The sequence below is a fragment of the Anser anser genome (genome assembly GCF_964211835.1).
Source record: "Anser anser genome assembly, contig: HAP1_SCAFFOLD_396, whole genome shotgun sequence".
In the NCBI taxonomy this organism is placed as follows: domain Eukaryota; kingdom Metazoa; phylum Chordata; class Aves; order Anseriformes; family Anatidae; genus Anser; species Anser anser.
In genome coordinates, this window is record NW_028153938.1 from 9,448 (window position 1) to 22,119 (window position 12,672).

General features: G+C 35.3%; 2 protein-coding genes across 2 annotated transcripts in view; both read left to right on the forward strand.

Moving 5' to 3' along the window:
- The first annotated feature begins 225 nt into the window (after positions 1-225).
- Positions 226-9,065, forward strand: LOC310891102 (adhesion G-protein coupled receptor V1-like). Its single transcript, XM_083853412.1, has 7 exons — positions 226-395; positions 484-669; positions 2,519-2,699; positions 3,314-3,477; positions 4,115-4,238; positions 4,629-4,895; positions 7,382-9,065. Exons 2-7 carry the CDS (start codon positions 652-654, stop codon positions 7,510-7,512), a joined length of 885 nt encoding a protein of 294 aa, XP_083709538.1. The 5' UTR covers positions 226-395; positions 484-651; the 3' UTR covers positions 7,513-9,065.
- The window catches only part of LOC310891101 (adhesion G-protein coupled receptor V1-like), a gene marked incomplete at its 5' end in the record, with an annotated part of 45,995 nt that continues 42,243 nt past the window's right edge, over positions 8,921-12,672 (forward strand). Inside the window, one exon of the mRNA XM_083853411.1 lies at positions 8,921-8,959. Coding sequence (XP_083709537.1) covers positions 8,921-8,959 — 39 coding nt within the window. The remainder of the gene's footprint in view (positions 8,960-12,672) is intronic.

Consider the following 12,672-nt stretch of genomic DNA (forward strand, 5'->3'; position numbering starts at 1 on the left):
AGTTACTAGCTATAAAAAGCTAATCAGAAACAAACAAACAAAAAGTTACTTCAGAGGCAATTATTTATTTTATTTATTTATTTATTCATTTTTTACGAATGGATAAAACATTCTGATGTTGTATCATTCTTAACTTGTTTTAATCCTTGTAGGTAACTGTTGGCTTTCATAATTTATTCATAAAATTTGTCAATATCCTGATCTCCTCTGTATGGATTTGCTAAACAGAGTTGCAACTTGAAAAAAACCTCTTACCTTCCTTTCTCAGGGTCAGTGTGGAAAATCAGATACTGAAATACGGGTTTACTACTTGTGAAATTACAATTTTGGAAAACGATGATCCTGGAGGAGTGTTCGAATTTTCTTCCTCTTCCAGAGGTCCCTACAGCATCAAGGTAGCTATCCGAGTAACGTCACTTAAACATTACAGACGACTTAGTTCTAACAGAGTGCTAGAAAAAGATTAATTTTATTTTTTTGCAGGAAGGGGAGTCTGTTGAGCTGCAGATTGTTCGCACTAGAGGAAGCCTCATCAGACAGTTTCTGCGCTACACTGTAGAACCAAGAGATAATAATGAGTTTTATGGAAGCACAGGAATTCTGGAGTTTAAGCCTGGTGAAAGAGAGATCATAATTACTCTACTGACAAGGATGGATGGGATTCCAGAGGTAAGAATTAATATTTTTCTCTCTTTAAATTGCATTCACATACATATTTGTTTGTCACTTACTAAAATATAGATGGTTTCACCTGTAAATACCAGCAATTTTTCTGTAACATTTGAAGGCTTTCTTTTTCTTAAGTGTGAGAAATAGATAGAGGAGGAGTGACTGAAAGGCCTATAAGATAGTCAAGCACCATATGAAAGCACTTTATATCAATACAAATCAGGTCTTGTCAGTCTTGCCTGAATATTCATTTCTCTGATATCTCTATTGTTTTGTAATCCCAGAAATCTGCACAATTTGAGGCATGTGTCTGTTGCTTTTCTCTTTGCTTTCTGCTTTTCTGTAGCTTGTTCCCTTTCCTGTGCATCAGCCATCCTGGATTCCATCAGGAAGTTTGCAAGGGTTTGATTTTACCACATTTATGTTAACATAAATTTTAGCTGCTGTGATTCAGCATTTTTTGCTGCCTTTACATGCACATTCCTATGCTGTATTTTGCATAAGCAGTTAGTTGTGTTTGTCTGATCCTGCTAATGAGCTGATCTAGGAGTAAGATGTCAGAAAGCCAGCTTTACAAAACATAAAGGTTTTAGGAAGGTTAATAATCTTTTTGTAGGGCCAGGTGGTCATCAGTCATGGATTGAAGGAGGGATGGAGGACCATATGATGAGGAAATCAGGGGATCACAGCAACTCCAACTTCAATTGCATAGGCTGCTGTAGAAATTCAGGTTTCTTTTCCCTACATACTCCAAAGAAAGGAGACATAAGAAGTCTGAACTCCACTACAGAAGCCAGGAACATAAGTTAATCTAGTAAAACTTAGGCACTAAAACAGCGGGTTATTTAATAGTTCCATTCCCAGTTTTTACTAGTTCATCAGCAGGCTGAGATAAAAGTATTTCCCTGCTTACAGCAGTATTATTAGACTAGGTAAGTCATCCTGCTGAAACGCTCAGGCAAAAACATACGAATTGTAGTGTCAGGACTAAAAAATAAGGAGGTCCTTTTATACTCTTCTATCTCCAAGAGTGGCCAAAAGCCACATACATGAGCAGGACATATATAATCACTTTCCTCCAGAATGCCATCCCAGCCTCCAATGGTGGGCAGTCCAAGGATGTCTGGAGTAATGGATGGTATCTTTGGGTGCCTTCAGATTTTCTTTCTGTTAATTGAAGCAGTTACGCTTTGAACGCAGGTAAGGTTTTAGCATCCATGACATTCTGTAGTACTGAACACCATTGTTTAATTGAATTGTATGTGAAGAACCAGTTCATGTGTGTTTCTTTACTGCTAACCACCAGCCAGTTTCACTGAGTTCTCCCCAGTGTAGAGTAATGCTGTTTTCTAGATAGATAAATGCAATATTTTTTTCTAATGTTCTCTGATACTTTTTTGAAAGTACCATGTCCCATTAGATTAATAAAGCCAGTTGATCAATTCTTTCTAAATTAGCATGCTGTCCATGGTTTAAAAATCTTTGCTTTACCTGTTACAAAGCCAGGAATCTTAAGAAGTCTTGGAGGAAAGAAAATTTACATTTCAGAGTGTGTTACAAACATTACTTGTGAAATTATGCGATTCTAAATTAAGTACACAAAATAAGTCCTTGCTTATAATAATAATAGACTCTTGGAGAAACTGATGCTTTTAGAGATAGAAAGTTCTAACAATTTCCTTTATTTGATAGCATTATACAAACGTTTATTGCATGTAGAATGTGTGTGATTTCATTTTAAGTTTGTATCCCTTTCTGCCTGATGGGGGACTGTGGACTATAGACCATTTTGTTTTTGATGTGGATGTTGAATATGTATTTTTGTTCTGACTGAGTTTCCCTCTTCTAGCTGGATGAGCTATATTCTGTGGTACTTAGTGGCTACAGTGAAATGCCAGGCAAGTTGGGGAATGCCACAATGGTCAATATAACCATTTTGAAGAATGATGATCCGCATGGTATCATTCAGTTTCTACCTTACGAACTAACAGTAACAATAAGTGAAAGCAAAGGAGAAGTCATCCATACCGGTAATTCCTTTTTATTAGAGTTACTTCTTTATCTGCTGTCTGCTTCTGCAAGTCTTATTTTCCCTGTTCTAGGATAACAGAAGTCTAGGAGACTTCTTACTAAAATCTCCACTCAGGACTTTACAGATTGGTACAATGCCAAGCAAGATGAGCAGCGGAGAGTGAAGTGGAGAAGTATGGGTGTGGAAAAACAGAGGGATTAACTGAGTAAAAAGGATTGCTAGAGAATTTTCCAGACAGGAGGGATGGAGTACTGATGTATGTGCAAAGTGCAACGTGGAGGTAGTAGCTCTGTTTGTGGAGAATGAAGAATGGGGTGTTATATAAGAGAAACATAGAGTTAAATCTTCCTATGGGTGATTTTAATTGATCTATTCAGTTATCAATTACTTTTACAGGCAAGAATTAACATGTGAAATTAAAGCAGTTTGCACTGCTTTAGTAATCTGTCTTTGTGTGTCCTTTTCTGTAGCACTCCAACATGTTACTGGTTTCATAAGAAGTGAAATTGGTTATTATTGTATTTCCTTTTTCTCAGTTTCAGATGTTTCAGATGTTCCTTTTTGATTTCTGTTGCTCTGAATATGCACACTGACTCTGTTTATGTTTTTTAGCTGTTTACAGAGTTGTAAGAAATCAAGGAAACTATGGAAATGTTAGTGTGTCTTGGGTTGTTGATCCAGCATGTACCAATGACGTCTATCCAGAGCAAGGGACTATTTTATTTGATAATCTGGAGTTTTCAAAAAATATCACCATTTACTCACTGCCAGATGAGGTAAACACTTTTACAGTGTTTTGGGGTGAGAATATGGGACAAAGAGTAAGTACTAAAACATTAGAGTATAAGGAGAAAAAAGGAATGTGTGTTTCTCAAGAGCCTAATAACTTGTAGGAAATATCAAAATACTTGGGTAGAACTGAGATAATGTCTGCAAATCATAGAGAAATTTCAGAAGCTGTGCATACCTCTAAACAAAAAAGGTAGAAGCTGAGAGTAATTGTACTGTGGTAAAGTTATAGGAAAGTTTGACTGAAACTCGTATCTTGATAACTGGAATCCTAATTTCAATCCTAATCCTATATGCTGATAAATTTGAAGTAATATAAGAAAGATTACACCTAATGATAAATAAATAAAGCTGTAAAAAAAACTACATGTATCAGAAACATAAAACTGGAAGGTAACTTTTGGGTCATCTGTGCAAGATAAAGAGGAAGGGACTTACTTACAAAAACTGTAGATGGATGATAATTTCTGTATAACTGTATGAATTATCATCCCTCTTGAGACACATAAGGACTGACAAATAAAAACAACACTCAAAAATCTCTGGCTTATTAATCCCCCTAACTTTTCATTTTAAATTCTTCAGTGTTTTGTATGCTAGAAATTAATGTCTTAATACTTTCAGGTGCCTGAAGAGGAGGAAGTATTCACCATCAGTTTATTCAATGCTACCGGTGGAGCCAGGCTGGGCAATGTAACCACTGCAATTTTACAAATAACAAAGAATGATGATCCCATTTATTTTGCAGGTTAGATATTATTGTTTATAAATGTGGAATACATACACTACCTAAAACGGACTTTTTTCACAAACCAGATCATTGCGAAATCGTAATCCCAAAAGAGCAAGTGGAAAAGCTCCCCAAACTTTTTTTTTTTTTGTATTTAATTTATATTTGTTTCCTTCAGAACCTTCCCATTTTTTTGTGTGTGTCATTTTTCTCTTTGTTGATGTTGAGATCAGTTAGGAGGCAAGGTACAAAATATTCTCTCGTACCTGAATTATTTCCTACCTTTATCACATACATCTTATTGTTTCATTGAAGAGGAAGATCCTACTAGAGAGAATTAAGAAAACAGAGCAAATGCAAGCAACTCAGGCTTGAACTCAGACAGATTTGTTGCTTTTGTATTTTCAGAACCTGTGACAGTGAGTGTTCAAGAAGGAAGTGTTGCAAACTTTACAGTCCTAAGGAATGGATCTGCTGATGTCGCTGTTGTTGTCCAGTATATTACTGTTAATGGAGATGCAACAGCTGAAGAGGGAGACTTTGTTCCCAGTGGAAAGAACAGTGTCATTTTGTTTGATGTTGGAGAAAGGGAGCAGAATTTATCTGTGTATATCAACGATGATGATACCCCTGAAACTGATGAAACATTTTATATTATCCTTTTCAATTCTACAGGTAAGTCTTCCTTTTTTTTTTTTTTTTTTTTGCTGGCAATTTCTTAGTATCTTGGTCTTATCATAAAGCAATATTTAAATGCCAAGAATTATACGAATAATGTTTGCTTCAAGATTTTTATACAATAAATGCATACTGTGTTTGAATTTTCATCCTTAATTATTTTATTGGAAACAAAAATCAAATGATAGAGTTGATACTTTGCCTGCAAAAACAACTGGAGTGAAAGTCCCTTTTCAAATATAAATGCTCCAAATTAGATGGACTTCAATACAAAAACACAAAGCAAAAAAAAAAAAAACAAAATTTAGTACCCAACAGTCTTAGGAAAAGAGGTATTCTTTTAGTTATTTTTTTCATGCTCCAGAGTGTATTACAAAACTACATGATTTTTGTAAAAACAAACAGAACTGCCATATTTTGGAGGAAGGGTATGTAATTGCTCTATTTTATTAGTAGCGAAAAGTATGCATACATTTTTTTCACTCTGAGACTATAGTTTTAAAAGGCTTAATTTGCAGAAAAATATATGTCACAATTTACCCAGGGGACCACCTCTAAAGAAAGGATTTATTACCTTAGAAATAACGTATTTTTGTTTATTTATTTATTTTTCAAAGTTTACACTTAAAAAGGAATGACCAAAATTATTCAGCCCATTCCTCACGTTTTTGAAATACATATCTTTTAGAATAAATTATCACTGTTATGTAATATACATGAGAAAATAAAAGTGAAGTATAAGAAATTCATAATTTTTCCAGAGCCCTAAGTATTTAATAAAGACCCTCCCCACACCTAGCTCCAACAAAACTCATGGTGTTGTGGGAGAGTCATTTGCAATTGTGTTATCAAATTTTAATTTACTGCCCTTCATTTTTTACTGTTCTCTAGTTGAGAGGTAATAACAGGCTCTGAATCTGCTGCAAATCTTTGCAATGCAAAGCAAAGCTGTATTGAATCAGCCATTGAAACCTGAGGGGCTGTAATTTAATAAAGCAAAGAAAGATGATGGCAATTAACCATCAGACTATACCTTCAGATTGTGTGACACGTTCTCAAAGTAAAATACCTACCAGGTATTCAATTCAAGATTAGGAAACCTAAAATTAGATTTCTTCATCTGTAAGCACGCTAAGCATCTTAGTTCTCATTACAGTCTCTGATGGTCTTAGTCTTTAGCAGTCGATAAGACTGAAGTGATTGAGGTCATGCTACAGTGGACACCCTGCGGCTGGCCTGTGAGTTTCTCACAAGGCAGCATTGATCTTGAGTTGAATCCTTCCCTGAACATTGGTAGCAGGCAGCCAGAGGTTGACAGGGAAAGCAGTAATTTGAGTATAAGGCAGCTAAGCTATTTCCCAAGGTCGGCTGGTATTCACTGTAGTACCCAGGTCTCTTATAAAATATCAGACTAGGGAAAGGATTAGACAAAACCATTCTTCTTCCTTCATAAGTTTTCTCTTTTGTTGTCTCTTTCTACTTTAATAACTTTCTTCAGGATCTACTGGTAGCTCCCAATACTACCCCATTGGGAACATATCATGGCTTTTCTCCTAGCACATGGGGAATGGGTATCCATAGCCTCCTTTTTCCTCTAAAATGAGCATCATATAGTTTTACAGCCATTCTAGAATCACTAAGAATAAAGAATATTTCTATACATATTCCTGAAAGCAAAAGTTGGTTTTCTTTCTATGATTGGTTACATACAGTGGCCTTGACTGTTCTGAAATTTTTTTGGGGACTGTTGTTCCTGAGAGAAAATACAAATAGAGGTATATGAAGTGAGAGGAATAAGCACATTGTTTAACGTGGAACAAAATTTAGTCGGACACTTTCAAAGAAGACAAAAAATGGGGTGGGTGTGGACACATTATGTTCATCTATGGACAATGCAATGGAGTTAGAATTAACATCCCTTAATATTTACCTGTACTAATATGCACACTGAAATCCTGCTAGCTTCCCATCTACATAATAAGAATCTTATGTTTCTTCCTTTTAGATATTCTTTGATATGGGAGTGAATAAACTCTTAGACATTGCTCATAGCTTGTATTTAGTTTAAATGCAATACTTTTCTTCTAGGTCTAAAGAAGGTCGGGGCTCTCTGAATACCTTACTCTTTTATTCTGTACCTCTGAATATCTTATTCTTTTGACTTGTCCAGATGATCAAACAGAAAATGTTACCTCACATAACAACTACATGCAAGGATACTGTGTAGTAAGAATCACATCTTCTCAGTTCATGTCATTTTTCCTGAAAATCTTACGTCTTGCTCTCTGGATGGTACACTACTTAAATACTTTTACTCTGATTTGCCTGCTGCTGAATACCTCAAATTCTGTTTTTCACTGACTTTTATAATTGTCCTTTTCTTTGTATAAAAGCAATTGTAGTGAGTAGAAAACATAATTGGATTTAGAGTTACCTACATTTCTGATTCCAATTTTAATAATAATAATTGTCCTCTTTTTTAGGAGATACAGTTATCTTTAAGGCTGGAATGGCAACAGTTATTATTGAAGCAAATGATGATCCTAATGGAATTTTCTCTTTGGAACCTTTAGAGAAGCCAGTTGAAGAAGGCAAAAGTAACATTTTTTGGTAAGTAACGTTTAAAGAATATCTTTGCACTCTTTTGGAACTGGTGTATGTGGTACTTTATAAATAGCACTTTGATTAAATCAAATGCACAAGTGTGCATTGATAGAAGTGCACTATAGAAAAACAGTTTTACAAAATTTTGGATTAAATGATTTGTAATGTGTTGAAGACATCACCTGTAATACTATGGAGTACACAGTAAATATTAAAAAGTGCACAGAAGCTCATGTTGAAATGTAACTAAATAAGACTTCAGCATTGATGTTCTGTTATAATCTCAGGAACCTGTAGATACAGAAAAATCTGAATGATTGAGCACAATATAACCTAGGCTGACAGAAAAAGAAAAAAAACCACTCAACAAATAGCTAAATAAAACTGTGTGGCACTAGGTGGCTTTTTGTACCCATCTTTGAAATTTTCAACTGCAAACTACTGTATTCTTTCTTTCTGTTTTTGTATTTTTTTTTTCTTTTATCTGTTAATTACAGATTGAAATCTATACTTAAAGTCCGGATGTGACACTCTTCATTAGTCTGACCTTTGAAAGTATTTTCCTTTGTGCCACCATGATATATTGAAGAATTAGCAGGGTTAAAAATTGAATGCACTTGGCATCTCGCCTTGTTACATTCATTTCATAAATTTACTATGGGGTTTTAATTGGATGAAAAAATGATTTTTCGTTAAGAAATCTTGAGACAGGCTGTAAAGAGAAGTTAGGTCACAATAAATGCGATAGTGCAAATAGTTAGGGAAGAGGTTCTTCTTGCATTTAAAAAATCATCCTTTTTTTTTTGTCTGTTTGTTTTAAAGCCTTGAAGCAGATGCTTATGGCTGTGAATTGGTTCTTTATGCTTGTGTCAATACATCTGAAATATGAATAGTCTCAAGAAAAGAGGATATTAAGTTCATTGTGTGTTTGTTGTTGTGCTGTTCACTGTTTTGGGCTTTGTTGTTTTTTTGTCCTTTATAGTCTAATCTGCAGGATAATTTTTGTGGATTTGGTGGTGTTAAGAATATTGTTTTGATGTAAACATGCTTATATACAGGTGCTTTATGGAATTATAGGATACCAAGATCTCCAACATCTGAGGAACCTGCTCAGTCATCATTGATAAAATATATTTACTAGGGATCTGTCTCTTCCATACTGTCACTACTTTGACAGTTGTGTAGCATATAAAAAAGTGGTCAAAGTAGCATGTAACCAAACCACCGAAAACACAGAGGTTTTAATGAGGTAATTGGAGTTAGTGCAGCAGCGCTACACAGCTGGGATAGAGCACCCTGGTTAACGCCACAGAAGAAAAACCTTTGGAAGCAGAAACAACATAAATGTGTTGCTGTGGCTGGACTAGTTTAGCTGAACTAATTCTTCAACCTGATATAATCTATTTATAAGGCATTTTATGTCACCGTGCAAACCGACAGAAGCAAACTTCCTGTATGTAAGCGCACTCTTAATAAAGGCACTGTATGGGTCACTTTTTATTTGTAGTGCCTTTTTGAAATTAGTGTAATTGTGTTAGCAGATAGTTACCAAAAAAAAAAAAATCTTTTCATTTACTACGTTCTTAATCACAAATAACAGTAGATTTCTGAAAGCCGTAGAATGTAATTCTAATTTAATACAAGTGTAAGAAAAAGTTTAAGTAGACTTGATGACTGAAAGGAGAAACGTTTGTGGTTAAATGTAGATGATTCTCTTTCCTGTCTAAGAGTGTCCAAGTATATTAATTTTTAATGTTAACTTTCTGAACTATTATGCATTCATATTTATTATTATAAATTGGAATTACAAGACACAGTGATGTGTAGCTTCACAGTAGTATTCTGCATGGACCTGCGTATGCTACTTCTGTTTTCTAAAGTACGTATTCCGGGAGTAGAATTGTACTGCAAACGTGGTTGCCTTTAAAAGGAAGGCTTCATGGAACAGTTGTAGTATATTAGTATTTTACTTTATATTACATAGTATATTACTTCTTACTGTAAGGAAGATTACAGTAAAAGGAGTCTCCACATTTTCCTTTTCTACTCAACGCTGATGCATGCCTGCCAGGACTCTCATTCTTTCTGTATCACTGAACAGGATTTTGAGACACAGAGGACACTTCGGCAATGTTTCTTTGACCTGGCAGTTGTTTGATAATAACTCTGCACTGAAGCCAGGAGAAGAATTCTATGAAACTTATGGGACTGTGTGCTTCATGGATGGTGAAAGGTCGAAGTCAATAACACTACGTGCCATTTCAGATAGAATTCCTGAATTCAATGAATTTTACATTCTAAAGTTGGTGAATGCTTCAGGTATTGTCTTCCATATCACCATTTCCTTCATATCTGGTAGAAAAGAGTTATGTTTAATCAATCAAAAAGAAACCAACACTAGAAAGAGCATTGCTTTGAATCATGTCTTGATATCCTATGCTTTTCTGGTAAGGTTTTAGGTCTTATTTTTCATTTAATCTTGATTTCCATATATAGAGAGTTACTCAGTTCCCGAATTACTGTTAAACACATTTTGGTGATCTGAACTTTAAAAGGGATGCCTCTTGGTTTTTGAAATTAAGCTTCTTAAAGTTCAGAAGTTTCATTTCAAAAACCAAGAGTTCTGAATTTCAGATACATAGATCTCCATGCACAAAATATAAAACAAAGATACTAACAAAGAAATAACAAAGGTATTAAAGGTTATGTGTGTCTACCATAATAGAGGTTGCTTTTTTGTTTGTTTGTTTCCCTAGAGGAGGTAAAATACTTGTAGTTACCACTTCACATGACTTAAATTACAACTTTAAATTGCTACTGGACACATTTCCTAATCTGGATTAATTCCACTTTAGTACTATTCATGGTCTTCTGTGCTCTGATACAAGTGAAAATGTGTGTTGGCCTTTCCTGTAAGTGAAGTCCATACGGATGTACAAAAGATTTCCTGCTTATAACAGGTAGATCACTGTACACTTTGAACACGGAGATTCTCCATTCACAACATGATCTTCATATCATGAATTCTTACTGTGCAAAGATAGATGACTAACACCAGGACTGGGCAGCAGTTTTAACACACAACTGGTTACTGTTTCTGCAAGGTGTATGTACTTCTGTATCAGAGGCAACAGGCAAGATTTTGCCATTCTCTATTCCTGTAAGTCTTTGAGCAATACAAGAATTGAATTTGGCCCCCATGCTTATCAAACGAATCAAAGGTAACCTACCTTATTGGCTAATTAAGAAAAGATGGACCTTGTCATGTTTCACCTGAAAGACATCTGTGTGTTTTACAGCTGAAAAATAGCATGTGGGTTTGTTTTCTACTGAAATTACATCAGCACAGTGTTTTAAGAATAATACAATTAACCTATGTAATTTTCAAGTTAGATCATTTGCTATAAGTCCAGAGGATCTTAAAGGAGGGTTTGAGGTTTTTTTAGAAACTTGTTTTATTAAAAAAAAAAAAAAGTACTTTGAAACTTTTTTCTGAGTGTGTTGTTTAATCATTAACTTTTACTCTAACTTCTATTACGCAGGTGGGTCTCCTGGTCCTGGTGGTCAGTTATCTGAAACCAGTCCTACTGTAACTGTCATGATCCCTTTCAATGATGACCCTTTTGGAGTGTTTGTTATAGATCCAGAGAGCCAGGACAGAGAGATAGTGGAAGATACTCTTTCTGAAGATGACCTTTCCTATATTACGGACTTCACCATCTGGAGACAGCAAGGCACCTTTGGTGTTGTCCGACTAGGTTGGGAAATACTGTCTAGTACCTTCCAAGCTGGACTGCCATCAATGGTAGATTTCTTGTTGCTTGGATCATTCCCAAGCTCAGTACAATCACAGCCCCACATGAGGCGCCATCACAGTGGAACAGACGCTCTGTATTTCAGTGGAAAAGAGGATGCATTTGGCATTATCGGTCCTGAATACCCATAACAATGGAAATAATGCAGTAACCAATTTTACATTTTCAGCTTGGTTAATTCCTAATGTCAGTACAGATGGCTATATAGTTGAAAAGGATAACGATAATGGGACTTTATATTATGGTGTGAAAATTCAGACAAATGATTCTCATGTTTCTGTAGTGCTTCATTATACAGCATTAGGGTCCAATATGACATACATGGCTAAAACATCAGTCATGAAATACCTGGATGAGAATACTTGGCTTCACGTTCTGATTACTCTGGATGAAAGTATAATTGAATTTTACGTTGATGGAATTCTAGTTCTGGGAGGAATGAAGAGTCTAAAAGGAGAAGCAATTCTTGATGGTGAGCCTTTGCTATTTTTCTCCATATATAAAGCTCTGAAATGCATAGTCTAGCCACTTCAAAGGTGGAAGAAATACACTGAAATGATTATATCTGTTAAGTTAATTGAAAGGAATGGATAAGAATTCTTTGAGGATTTTCAGAAAGCCTATGGAAATTGTGTGAATGTTCTAAAAAATTCAAACTGCTGCGATGTTGAGTGAGAGTAGAGGACTATTAATTGTATGGTGTACTATTTTATTTCTGCTTTTAAAATTCCAGGTTGAAGTTTAAGAAATCAAATTTTCCATTTGTAAAAAGAATAGTACTTCTGCAATTAGTAATTTCCATCACACTTGCAGTACTGTAGCTAAGCTGAGAGGCTGAGAGGTTTTTTTTTTTTCCCTCCCTCGGTTTCTAGAACAAATATATGTGAAATGCAATTATGCTTTTATTGCTAGAAGGATATGTCTGTGCTGTAAATTTTCTTTATTAGTGGGGATGGCGTGTGTCTGGGGATAATGCAATAGTAAGGCAAGTATGTCATCTCTCTCCGTTGAATGTTGGGTAATACACAGTGGTGTGCATAGCAGCCCAGTTTTTCTCAGCATCCTCCACTTTGTGCCCTGGGACTTTTATCAGTTCCTGTGGTTGCTCATCTCTACAACTGCCACTCAGTGTCATATGTATGACAATACACTGAAGAGCACAGCTTTTTTTGTTTGTTTGTTTTCTTTCGTTTTCTGAAAGGCAACTGAAAACAGCTGATGTGTGTGTTTTAGCACAAGAGCATAGCATGGCACAGAACAGGATAGAGTAGGAATGAATATGAGGCAGCTGTGATCCTATAGTTTGGAGACAGAGAAATATAAATGCTGTTGTAAAAAGAGTTTGGAATTTGCAT

Excerpts from the sequence above, each read along its gene's own strand:
- LOC310891102 (XM_083853412.1), top strand. Across the intron at positions 2,700-3,313 it reads AGGAGAAGTCATCCATACCG|CTGTTTACAGAGTTGTAAGA; the intron begins GTAATTCCTTTT and ends TATGTTTTTTAG. Across the intron at positions 4,896-7,381 it reads TATCCTTTTCAATTCTACAG|GAGATACAGTTATCTTTAAG; the intron begins GTAAGTCTTCCT and ends CCTCTTTTTTAG.